This window comes from Thunnus albacares, chromosome 6 (assembly GCF_914725855.1).
Source record: "Thunnus albacares chromosome 6, fThuAlb1.1, whole genome shotgun sequence".
Taxonomy (NCBI): domain Eukaryota; kingdom Metazoa; phylum Chordata; class Actinopteri; order Scombriformes; family Scombridae; genus Thunnus; species Thunnus albacares.
The window spans coordinates 20224195-20237886 of NC_058111.1; the positions used below are offsets into that span (position 1 = coordinate 20224195).

Below are 13692 nucleotides of genomic sequence, written 5' to 3' on the forward strand. Positions count from 1 at the left end.
CATAGGAATAGATCCCACAGGTAGCAGTCACTCGGTGATATGTTGGATAATCTGTATGGAATGTTCAACACATTCACCGTCCCCTATGAGTAGCTCTGTTAGTATCGTCTCAGGATTTTTTTCTTCCTCATGTAATTTTAGTATCTACAGGGAAATATTATAAGGCCTTATTTTACAGGTCCCTTAAATTTACACTAATTCACTGATTTCCTGGCAATTTGCAGGTATTTAAGGAATTTTTTGGACAGAGTTGTAGTTTACAGTGAGGGTTGTGCAGTTTGCTACAAATAAGAAAAAATAGAAAAAAGTGAATGGGTAAGTGCCCAATTATTATATGTGGGTTGATTTGTAGTTTTTTTTTTTTTTTTAAACAATTCTTTCCAGTGTGTAGTTTTGTATGATATATTAGCATATTAGGTTTTTTCCAATAATTTCATAAAAGTAGCTGCTGTGTAACTGTTAATTCTTAGGACATTTCTATAAAAAAGGTTATTTAATTTGGTGGTATATGGGGAATGTGCTCATTGTAGAATTTTTAAGAAACAACCTTATATGGTAATATGTAGTTTGACACAGAAGACTACACACATAAAACTAAGTATTTTTTGTCTGTTAAAGAATTATTAAGTCTAATTTATTAAGAATTTTTGCAAATTAACAAAAGTATTTGAAGTATTACTAACATTTCCTAGCAAAACAATTGCCATCATCTGCACTATTTTTCAATCCACAGGATTGAAACGTTTGCTCTTGTAGTAATTGTTCACATATTCCTCAGTTTGCACTTATTCCAAGTAACATGGAACAAGAGTGTTTGCTAAAAGTCAGCTTTTTTTAGAGAGGTAACAGGTATATGATGAATATGGGGAAACTGACCTTCACTTGCAGGACTTAAGCTGTCAGCAAGGACACACGGGAACAGAGAAAAATGAATTTGTGTATTGTTATTATCACTATTGTAACATCACCTCGGTAAGACCTGTTTCACTGTAAGGATCAGCAAGCTGTGGCGACCATAATGTCTCTGTGGCTAAGCCGTAAATGGACTGTGGATTATTTATTGTTTATATGTGCATCAGAGGGCCAGGTCCATTGTAAATCAGCAGTAATTCAGTTTGTCTGCCACCGCTATCACCCACCACTTAAATATGATGTAAGTGCAAAAAAATCATCCCTGAATCAAAATGTGCGTTCAAAGGTCTGATCGAAAAGTGATCATTTTCAGAAAATCCAACTGAATCTATAATGCATTTTTTTCAGTACAACACCACAACATGCAATTTGCCACTCTTTAACCTTGTTTGTACTTTCTAACTCATCCCGTGGGACTGGACAGTAGGTTATTTATATTGCGCGAGTGACTGAGAGGCCGGGGTTCATGGTTAATAGCAGCGGAGTGGCGTGGAGTGATATATGGTTATGGCCAATTAGATTGGCTGGGGGCAGATTTATGACCGAGACAGCCATTTCTTTCTCCCTGTCTCTTCCTCATGCACACGAACACACACACACACACCTCTGCTTTAGTGTTATTTTGCAGCCCCCCACACCATGCTGCTTCATCCTGCTTCATCTTCACTCATTCACTCTCTGCTGCTCGGGCTCTCTAATTTCTTTCTTATTTTTCCACATTCTATTTATTGAATATACACAGTCACACATGTAGGAGGCCTATTTGACAGAAAGATGAGGAACTATACAATGTCTAACATGCCTGATAACACACTTGTCACAGACACACACACAGGAGAGCTAAAAGATCTGAAGCTGTTGCGAGTACAAACCAATAAAACATTGTGGTTTGAATGTTAAGATAGTGTTACTGTATGTGTTTGAGTGTGTCTGTATGACTGTCTGCTTATCTCCTGTGGAAGGCACCTGGTTTTGACTCACTGGTGTGTGTCAACGTGGCTGAACCTTTTCTTATCTTCCTGCATTCCACAGCTACACATATTTCACCTTTTTCTGGCTTTAACTCTGCTCTGTTTGTCTGTTCCTGGATGGTTTTGTCTATATATGGTTTTGTCGCTTTTTGCCTGCATTTATTTGAAATTTCTGTGATTCTGTTTGTGTGTGTGTGTGTATTCTTCAAGGAGAATCCAGGCTTTTACACTCCACATAAATACAAGTGGTACCTGAGATGAGTCTGTAAATCTGTCTGCAAAACATGCTAGTTATTTCCTCCCTCTCCTCTCATGTATTTAGTTTTTATGGGTCTATTTACTGCAATGCTGTCAAATTTATTGCCTGATGTTTTAAAGTTTACTCTAAATGATCAATATCTTTGGCTTTAAAGTAAACTAGTATTACTTTGGATCATGACTCTGGAAGTGTAATTTGGCCATCCAGGGCAATGTTTACATATTTGTAACATTCAGATAAATGTTTTTGAGCAGTTACAGGTTGAAAATGTGAACAAAATGGCACAAAATATTATTCATTCTATCTATTATAACATAAACTTAAACATATGGATGACATCATGAATGGATAATAACACCCATTGTTTCCATCAGTGCAGTTTAATTCTAAAAAGCGATGTCAGATAGTCAGAGGATTGGACTTCTCCATACTTTATTTACATGATAATGTTAGTAAAATGTGATGTCATCCATATTAAATGTGCGTATTGAATGAGAATAACATGCCCAGAGGTGCCCTTTCTATCTATTTCCCTTAATTCCATGATAGCACAGAGCTATTGCCCTGTCTGCACTCAGCTGTGGATGGCTTGCTGCCAGCTCGAGGCAGTCCCTCAGCTGGTGAGCTTATCTTCTCTGGAACATTATTTATTCCATTGTAGTGTTGGCTTTATTAAATGCCCACATTATTACTGATGGATGGCAGACTGATTGGTAAGTGCAAGCGACCAGATAAGGAAAGAGAAAGGAGCAGAGAGACTGTTTGAGTGTGTTAAGAGTGTGTGTCAGTGCAGCCCATGTGTGAGAGAAAGAGAGAAAGTGAGTGTGTGTGTGTTAGAGAGAGAAAGAGCAAAATTCTATGCCATGAATCGGGGTCATGCTGCTCCAGAAAGTCAAATGAATTAGTATGCACCTCCAGGAAATGACACTGTGATTGGTGCGTGTGTGTGTGTGTGTGCGTGCGTGCATGCACTTATATGATGCATCATGTCTGTTTCGGTGTCTCTCTACTTGTCCCTTTGGGGCCCTTGATGAACAGACATGCTCTGCCAATCGAGGTCAAGGTCATGGCTGTGATTAGCGCCAGACACGAGCATCATCCTGTTCTCTGATGGGAGGCAACAAGCGTGCACCATTGCTGCCAGCTCCATTATCTGCCTGTGGAGCCATATTTGTCCTTGTTGAACACATCTGGCACATTGCCGCGAACTTGGCTTATTGGCCGTGACTGTTGTTTGATTACAATCAGATGTTGCTTGATCGCCACTTCCAGTTATTTAATTGGGGAACAATCACCTGTTTGTTGTCTGCAAAGGTGTCACTGTTGCAGGGACCCGTAAATGACACTATGTGGGAATAAAAGTGACATTTACCAAACTGCTTTAATTTAGATAGTTTATTTTGTATTATACTTTTAAGACAAATGTATTATGCAGAGACCAACCAGTAGGCCGACTAGTATGCTGGAATAATATTTCTGACAAAACAATCCCAAATCAAGGGCCATTTAATAGGCTTTTCCCTGAGCTTTTAACCATTTTACATAGGCCTCAGGAGCAGATGGAGTTTGCTCAGTTGTCATGGAGATGATCTGTTCACATGTGAGGCTCTAGCTGTTAGGATTTCATCCATAGCGCTTTTAGAACGTATCATCCATGTTGGCTTAAAGTTATGCAAGACAGTTTATTCTTAACCTTAGAAACAGTAGTTTGACGACACAATCCCAACTCAAGGTTCACTTATTAGCTTTTTGCTTGAGCTTTTAACTTTTCTTAGTATGCTGAAATGATATTGGCAGGCTCCAGGTTTTGTCAAGCAGTAATTTGACTTCATTTAATTTATTTGGGAATATGCACAATATAAACTAAAATATTATATACTAATATCTTAGTACATCTTTGATATTGTATTTAAATGGTGCAAATTAGAATGCAATTCCCTAACAAACTTGAAATTAACCAAACTTTCAAAACCAACTTACATGCAGTGAATATATGACTTGTGGGCACAGAATCAGTGTTTTATCATTGAGGACATCAATTTCCACCAATTGTTTATAGGAATAAGGATTTTTAACAACCTGAGGAGCAGTTGACATTATGTAGTCACACACAGGGTGTTATTTAAAGGCTGATTCTGGTGGTATTTTAGACTAAATATCTTTCAATTTGACCTTTTAGGGCAAGAATATTAGGCTATAATAAATCAAAATGTATAAAAGTGATTATTTCTCCTCCTGCCAGTGTAAAGAAGACTTCGAATCAGCATTTTGACCATCAAAGGGAGATAAAATGAACAATGTAACTGAACAGTTAAACGCATTAATAAAATAAAAGTAGTCCAACAAAATTCAAAGAATAATAATGAAAAAAATCATTGAGTTTTGACTCATGACCTTAGTTTTTCCTGGTTATGGCCCTGCCTGGGGGGTCTGGGGCAGTTGTATCCTCATAGAGTTTTACGAAAACGTGCTCTAATAAAAATATTGTAGCTATTTGGCCAATATCCGAACTAGGCACATAACTTCATGTTGAATTTTCTTCTGTCTACTCTCTGATTGGTCGTGGTTGTCCAACTAAAACGGAGCATCGCGCTGATGCTTCCCACTGATGTGCACAGAACATCACCGGCGCGTGCTGCCGCTGGCTGACCGCTCTCTCTCTCTCTCTCTCTCTCTCTCTCTCTCTCTCTCTCTCTCTCTCTCTCTCTCTCTCTCTCTCTCTCCCTCCCTCTCGCTCTCTCTCTCTCCATCTCTCTCCCCATCTCGCGCACCTCCACTTTCCAGCCACCTTCGAGCGACGACCAAGAAGAGACAAGACGATAGAAGACGAAGGGGCCGCGGTGAGGGGAATACAAGCGGAACATGGACGAATGATGAGAGGACGGTCAGCTGGCAGACAGACAGGAGAACCGCTGTCGCAGAGGACGAGGAGGAGGAGGAGAAGGGACGGAGGAGAGAGGCAGGCAGGCGCACACATCTGCTGTGACTTTGGGGATTTCTTTACCTGGAGACGACACATTCTTCGGATGCCAAAATTCGCCGTGTGTGAGAGGAATGATTAACATGTGTCGGAATTACCGAGGTCGGCCAACATGTTGTCGAGCAGCGGCTAAAACGGCTTTTTAAGAATATCAATTACTGTGGCAACGGGTCCTTTATTTTTTAAAAAAAAATATTTTTCATTTCAAGCATCCTCTTGCGTGTGTTTGGCTTCCCATGGAGCAGAGAGGATTTGTTTTGGGGGTAAAGGAGGACGGTTTTTAGAAGGCGATGACCCCCTCTCCTCCTCATCCTCCCCCTCGTCCTCGTCCTCCCCCTTACATAAATGTTTGCGTGCCGTTAGTGCTCTCGTTCTCGGTCGACCCCCCCTCTCCCTCTGAATAGGTTTCTGAGTCTCACACGCAGACAGACGCATCTCATATGCACACATAGACACACCTGGACATTATTGCACGCGCGCAAACACAAACACCTTTCATGCATACATAAGTATACAGACAGACCTCACACACCCCTCCACCAAACCCTCTCACCCCTCCTCCCCCCCCCACCCCTCACTATCTGATGAGTCCCCGGCGTAGAGGTGGACGTGGTACGGAACCGGCTGTAGCATCATCATCATTACCATCATCATCCTCAACACTACCACTGTCATCATCATCACCATCCTCCTCTTCCTCCTCCTCACTACCATCATCATGTCCTCGTCGTCGCGCAAGATCTCCTCCGAGTCATTCAGCAGCTCGGTGGGCTCGGACTGCGGGCTCGAAAGCCCCGGGGGAGACGGAGGGGACGGCGGCTTGGAGCCGGCGGAGGAGAGCCGAGGAGGCTGCCCCTTCTCCTCCTTCCCCTCCTCTCACAGAGCGGTCCTCTGGAACGGCCGCAGCCCCGCCGAGAAGCCGGTTTGCCCGGCGGGCGAGGAGCAACACGGACCCGGTGGACCCCACAAGAGGGTGACCAGGAGGAGACGGGTGAACCTGGACTCGCTGGGAGAGAGCCTGAGGCGCTTGACCTCACCCACGGTAGGCCCTCAACTCAGTCTTGATTGTACGCTACCTTCACAAAATATATTCCAATATGTTGATTGAGCCATAAATACTTAAGTGTTCTATAGGGACTTATTTTGCCAATGTGCCACCCATGCCATTGTAAATAGGCTTTATACAGAGGATATCATATCTAACTTTATCTATAGTTTCAATGTAAATTGTAAGCTATGCCTCTTCAAATCTATTAAAAAATGTATTAGGTCTAGGAGCCTAATTTGTTTGTCATTAGATGTGCAATTAGAGCTGGGCATTATTGACCAAATCAATGACTGTTTGTCCTTTCAGAAGGTGCTCATAGATTTTTTTTTTGTTTTGTTTTTTGAGAACCAGTCAATATGATGATGAAACAGCTGGAGGCATTTATTCCATTTCACTCAGCTGTCTCCAAAGTTCAGAAACAACACAGCCTTTAAAGCCAGGAAAAGACAACATTCAAGCTATTTACACCACATTACGATTCCCCAAATCCCAGACAAAGTCTTTTCTCACATCATGATACTATGTGTGCTGTGCTGTCTATGAAAAAAAACAAGCCTCTTTTCATCCTTAACCTCTGATATCCTGAATCATCTGGCAGATTATATAATAAATATGTTGTTGTGGGGGAGAGAGAGAGAGAGATGCCCATGCCCTGTCTGTGTATATGTTATGATGTGAGGAGTATGACAAATGGGCCTGTTTCGGTCTGTGCGTCTCTGTTCTATCTGTGTCTCACTTGTATTACAGGCTGTAATATAATAAAGCATCTATTAGAACTGAGCACAACTGTGATGGATGGCATGTGATTAGGGCATTTGCTATTGCATAGTCATTTGTGATGGTACAATAGTTTGGGATTTGATCGCATCTCCTGTATTGTGGCTGTTATGTAGTTGGTCAACAACAAAGTATATGGATAAAGAGAGATAGATGTCCAAGAGGTGGACACAATAGAAATGCCATACAAGAAAAGAGTTTGACCACATACTCGTTCAAGTAATATTAAGTTGAATGTCAATTAGCAGTATGTGTAAAACTGTACAAGAAAAGACAATTACCATTTCATAATTTATACCATATTCTGTTTATACTTTCATGAAGAAACTGACCTCTCTGTCCTCAGATTTCTGTATAAACTGCAAAAGGTGAAGCTGCACCAGGAAATGTTGCACTTTGGTGGCTTCAAACGGGAAAACCCAACTGAAATATCATTAATCTAAACTCACTGACAAACAAAAACAAATGTTTTCCAACTCAACATAATGTGACTGAAGAAGTGACAGATCTGACCTTTTCTGGCCAGAGAGATTTCCTGCCAATATACATAGACCCCAGAATTCAGTCACATATGGAAGTCAATCTCTTGTACAATGGATATAAGTCAGTAATATCAAGCCATAAATAACTGTGAAGTAGCCTACGGACAGTGACATACACAGACAGACGCTTGCAGTGTTATAGGAGTTTGGCCACTTTTTCCATCACTTCATCATTAGTTGTGACTGTATTTAAAAGTCCCCAACTCTGGTAAATACAAAGTGATTTTTGTTATATATGGGGGAAACCCTGATATTTCCAGAATTGTTAAAAAAACTGTCATTACAAATCTTTTAGTAGTATTTTTCTAATTCCCTTCAAGTACTCTTGAGATGTGGATTGATTTCCTGTAGTAATCTAGTGGTGAATTTTCTTCCTTTCAGTCCCAATTTTAGTTTCAACAAACTGCAGGCACATGTTACCTAACGGCAAATTCGATAACTACACCCTACTCTTGTGCTCTTGATGGCTTTTTGGGAATTTTTGGGTCCCCCCTGTACATACGTAATGGTCTCAGTAGTTAAAGCTGCTGTAAGCAATTTTTGACCACTAGGGGTCCTTCCTTTCCTTATCAACCTTTTATGGTTAAAATTTTAGTTACTAAATGCTTGTTAACACAAATAGAGCAACATGAGCATTACAGCTGCAACGATTAGTTCATTAATCGATTAGCTGTCAATGATCATGTTAACTGCCAACTATTTTGATAGTTGTTGTTTTGTTTCATTTTTTAAGAACAATATTTTCTGGTTTCTTTAGCCTTCTACGACAGCAAACTGAATATTTTTGGGTTGTGGACTGTTGTGGACAAAACAAGACATTTGAAGACGTCACCTTGAGCTCTGGGAAACAGTGATCAGCATTTTTCACCATTTTCTGATATTTTACGGACCAAACAACCAATCAACTAATTGAGAAATTAATCAACAGATCTCCTTTGCTGACCACCTGTAGGAATTCAGTTTAATATACACAGATGTTTTAGTACACATCTGATGTACATAACTGGGAGTCATTTGATTCATTGTTAACATATAAAATATTGAACATGAAAGTTGATTCTTGACTTTGGAAACAGCAGTTTAAGCAAAAAATCCTAACTCAAGGTCAACTAACTATACTAACAGACCTGCCAACCTGTACACATTTTGACATCAAAATACGCTGGTAAGATTTGTCACTCTAAACTATGCAAAAGCGTGGTGACGCCTGTGATTCATGCTGTGAGTTCAATTGTGCACATGCAGTACGCAAGTCTAACAGCAAGATGCAGAAGCGTCTAGCCTGCCGAAAAAGAAAAGAAAAAGAGCTCGACCAATCATAGCGCCAGATTCATTCGCCCTGCCTTCACCCATTTATGTATTATAAGAGCTGGAAAGGGCGCCGCTGCTCAGCCTTGCGTCCAATTTTTCCCAGAGGCCACTTGCGGTATTGAAGCGAAAAATCCCCCTGCAGCCCAAAAAGCATTTTCCCCATAGACCACCATTGTAAGACAGACGTCTGTAAAATTGTTGACAGGACACCTAGAACTGCAAACAAGGTCAATTATGACTCTTTCTATGATGAGTTTTTGATCCATGGAGGTTTTATATTTGTAAAACTTTCCTTGAGCCGAGAAAAGCAATTTAAAAATCAGTGACATCATCAACAACAAGCTACACAAGCTATACCGCAGTAGAAGCTATATTAATGCAGCAGTAGTGGTAGGTTAGTGTGTAGCCTAAATGAAATTGTATTATTTGGTAAGCTATGTTTAGGCAGGTGAAAGACAAATGTAAATTTTTGTTTATTTGAATGTTTGAATGCAAACATTGTACGGTTATGGATATGTATGCAAATTATGCACAATAATTCATTGTGCGATCTGCAGTGGTTTGCACCTGATGCATCTAGGTTGCCAAAGTGGTACTCAAAAAAATTGTCCAGGGTTGGCAGGTCTGTACTACCTTTTTCTGGAGCTTTCAGCCATATCTCATGGGTATCACAGTTACTACATGCTGTGAAAGTGTGCACCATCACCCTAATAGTCACACCCTGTTTGAGTCTACACAGTCTACATTCGATGGATTAATGAATAGGTAAATGGATTGAAAACAGAAGGGTAGATTTTTTTGTGCCCTAGTCATTGCTTCTAATCGTGGGTTCATTGTTGAACTCACATGGGTTCCAGGTCTGTTTATGTCGGTTCTCCACACTACAGTGTTTTCATCAGACTACAGGAGGTTGTAAGAATAGGTTTCTGCAAATTGCAAATGCTCAGACTCGGTGGTCTCACTCCTTAGAGAAATAGATGTAGCAGAGAAAATCTGATCTTGTCAGTCTTTTTGCTGCTTGTGCACAAACTCGGAAAATAATGAAATTCAACAGCACAGCTAAAAATCTGAAGTTGGTGTATTTTAGAGCACTGATGAGAACCAACTTCAGCTCTCAGCTGCAGCTTAAACTGGCCCTGATCTTTTAATAGGTTTGTAAAAAAATAAGCTGCAGGCAACATTTAAAGACAGATTTGTATAACACTAACTGGTGCTGATATCCAGCATTTACATGTGGTCAACATTATAGAACAGTCTGGGGCTGTGCGTGCCACTCTGTGTACATTTGCATAAGGTAACACAAGTATGCGTTTGTTTGCCTGTAATTGCAATTACATAAATATAAATTGGCATAAATTGGGCACCAGTGGAGCCTTTATTATCTAAATATGTAAGGTTCATATGATTTGGTCACAGGGACAGGAAGAGAAAATATCCCAGGTCTTAGGTGTTAATTTCATAGAAGCTGGACTGTGATAGATCAGCTTACACTCTGAATTTCAAATTTCTGTCTCCTATAGCGCAATTCCACTGTCTAAATATATTAATAGTTTAACTGCTGTGAAGCTGTGACATCAATGTGACTTAAATGAAAATCATGCATACAGTAAAATCAGATTATTTATGGCAAGTTTAATTAAGTAGGCACAAAAATTATATATTCACAATTTTCCAAATTATTGAAATAATGTAATTTTTTTCTTTTGACTTATGAATTGATGTCAATATAATATTTTGAGCAAGTTATTTTTGGATTTATTATGATATCTGATATTTGTCTGATAGAAGGAAGAGGTGGGACTGAGTCTAGTCTTCTTCAGCAAACATGTTGAACGGGACATCGCTGCAAACCTTGACCTCACGTTAGACTCAGAAATGTTTTTTGTTTTGTTTGTTAAAAGTGAGAATAAATCGGTGGCTGCAGTGTTATGATTTGGACTGCTTCACGTGCGAATCAAGACATGGAGCCCCGTTAAGGTGGCACAGTTTTAAAGAAGTTTAAAAGAACACACCATGATACACATACTGTAACAAATTAGCCCTTAAACATAACCAGACACATTCTCTCCCCCTCTCCCTCACGCACTCACTCACTCACTCACAATACACTGTTTATCATCTCTCTCTCTCTCTCTCTCTCTCACACACACACAAACACACACCGCCACTCTCACACACACAGTGGCTGCGTGCAGCGGCAGTGTCTGTTGTTGACAGCAATGGACCGTGACAGAGAGAACAGAGCATGCTCTCTGTGGTTGTCTTCACCCTGACCACACTGACCCAGAAGCAACAACACACACGCACACACATTTACATGTGAGCAAACATTCATTTTCCCTGTCCGTTTTGTGTATACACATGGAGGGTGATCATTAGCTTAGTGACCCATGATGCTGTTCAAAAGGGCCTGAATGTTGGCCACAAATATGAAAAGTGTCAGACAAATGTGTGAGTGTGCTTTTGTGTGTAAATCAGTGGTTACATCTTCCCTAACAGGAGATTGTTTTATTATGAAATGGATCTACCTTGTTTTTAGTTAAATACTCAGTTGGTGATTTAGCGTTGAGTGAACAGATACTGGCTATTTTAATTGAAATCTATCAGTGATTAGTCTTTCTCTATTGTTTTTATATGTTCCTTGAATAGGGCTTGTTTCTTGAAACGGGGAGACAAATTATTGATCTACACACTTTTCAGTGATTTCAATACAGAGAATAAGATTCATTCAAATCTCCATAGCCTGCTATTGTTACAGACTACAGTATTTTGAATTCAGGTTGGACTTCAGTAGACTATATTGATGCATCCTGCTAATGGGATTGTGAGAAACCAAAGCAAAAGGTTTCATCAATCTAAGGCTGCAACTAACAATTATTTTCATTATTCAAATTTCCGTTATAATTTCCCACAACCCAAGGTGACGTCTTCAAATGTCTTGTTTTGTCCGACCAACAGTCAAAACCCAAAATATTCAGTTTACAATTATATAAACAGAGAAAAGCAGCAAATCTTTTCATTTGAGAAGCTGGAACCAGCAAATGTTGTTTATAACTAGCAGATGTTAATCTGGTTTAATGTTTCCTCAACTGTCCAGAGTTTACTTGCCTAATTCCTTTTTTGGCCTTTAGTTGACAGCATATAGTCAAAAGGTGTGGAGGGAGAGAGAGGGGGATTTGAACCGAGGGCGTTGCAGTTATGTGGTACACGTCTTAGACCTGTAGGCCACCATGATACCCCTACTTGCCTGGTGCATCTCTTTTGCTTAGTCAGGCCAAAATACTCACCGATGCAATGGCTGCATTTTCAGAACTAACACCACAGTACTTCATATGGCATTAATTGTTGAACTATGCTCAGAGACAACCTCGAAACCTTCTGATACCAAGCAGATTGCAGCAGAATTGTTTTCTTTGTACCTGCTCTATTACTGGCCTCCTCCCTGACAGAGAGGCCTGATGTGTCTCATGCTGTGATTTATCTTGTGGGGTCTCATCTGGTGTATGACTCTCTATTTTCTTTAGTAGTCATGGCAGCTTCCCAACTGAGCTGAAGCACCAATACCCACTGCTCTGTGACCGTAGACCACACCAGTTCATGCTAATGGAAATTTGGAGGAGGAAGATGCAATAAGAGGAGGAAAGGAGGAGCTGGTGCGCTGCACTGTGTGTGTGTGTGTGTGTGTTTGTGTAAGAGAGAATCAGTCACACAGACAGGCAGGAAAGGCCGATTCACATAGTAGAGAAGAGATGACTGAGAAACACAGGCAGAGAAAGCAATGCAGAGCAACAGAACAAGAGGAATGAGTGAGTATTGGTGAGATTCTGCTCCCCTCCCAAGGTAAAGAGACAGAGCAAACAAATGAGACAGACTGGTGTTGATAAAGAAGATGGGAACTAGAGAAAGAGGAGGGAGATAAAAGGAGAAGAGGGGTGTGTGTGTGTGTGTCCTAAAAGAAAAAGAGGAAGACTCTTTCATTTTAGTGGAAGATCTTCTCACCCCCACGTTGCCATGATTAAATGATAAAAATGTTAAAATCTTTATTCAGTTAAACACATGAAATTTATTACAATGCTTCTGTTGTCATGTGTGATTCTTGATTGGTCCACTACTGATCCATGCATGTTTGTGTTTGTGACCGAGTGAGATTAATGTATGATGCTATCGAGTTGTGCGTATAGTAAACATGCCAGTGATTGTAACAATGCAGACTAATGATGATGTATGTGTACAGTGTGTTTGCACATGCGTGTGTGTGTCTGGCTGATAACAGTTTGTGCCTGTGTGTTTGGTCATATTGTAGAATCCTCTGTGTGCACACACATGCTATACTGTGCATGCTTGGTGGTAAATGAGTAGATGAATCAAGGATGCGGTAACAGGAGATTGGCATGAGGAAACACTATTTTTGTTTCATACACGTACACACACACATATATGGACATTCAGGCAAACATGTAAGTTGGGAATAGAGAGGTGACAGAGAGAAAAGGGGAGTTTTTCTCACAAATAGTCTGTGAAGATATAGCCCACTGGGTTTTTTTTGTTTTTCTTTTGCTATCAGGTCTTAACAGTTGCTCATATGAAGACATCTTGCTCCTGTTGATGTGTGGCTCTCTGTAGTGAAAATGTTTTTGTATCAGCAGTTGTTTCAAGTAGCTCTGAGTGCTACAGTATTCTCAGTTGTTAGTGCTGTTGAGAATATGTCCTGTCCAAACAGTCAGGTACAATATAACATGTAATCCTCAATTAACCCAAGAATGGAAGACCTATATTTTTATTTTTAAACACCTGCTGACTGACGCATATGTAGATATTTTTTCTCTGTCTGCACACACACTGTTTCTCTTATTTGCCTAGTGTTTTGACTCTACAACCCCACAACTCACCAA

At 40.2% G+C, this 13692-nt stretch overlaps 1 protein-coding gene across 1 annotated transcript in view; it reads left to right on the forward strand.

The window, feature by feature from the left end:
• Positions 1 to 4763: 4763 nt before the first annotated feature.
• Positions 4764 to 13692, forward strand: part of gucy1a2 (guanylate cyclase 1, soluble, alpha 2) — a 42680-nt gene continuing 33751 nt past the window's right edge. Inside the window, exon 1 of the mRNA XM_044354119.1 lies at positions 4764 to 6164. Coding sequence (XP_044210054.1) covers positions 5841 to 6164 — 324 coding nt within the window. The 5' untranslated portion in view covers positions 4764 to 5840. The remainder of the gene's footprint in view (positions 6165 to 13692) is intronic.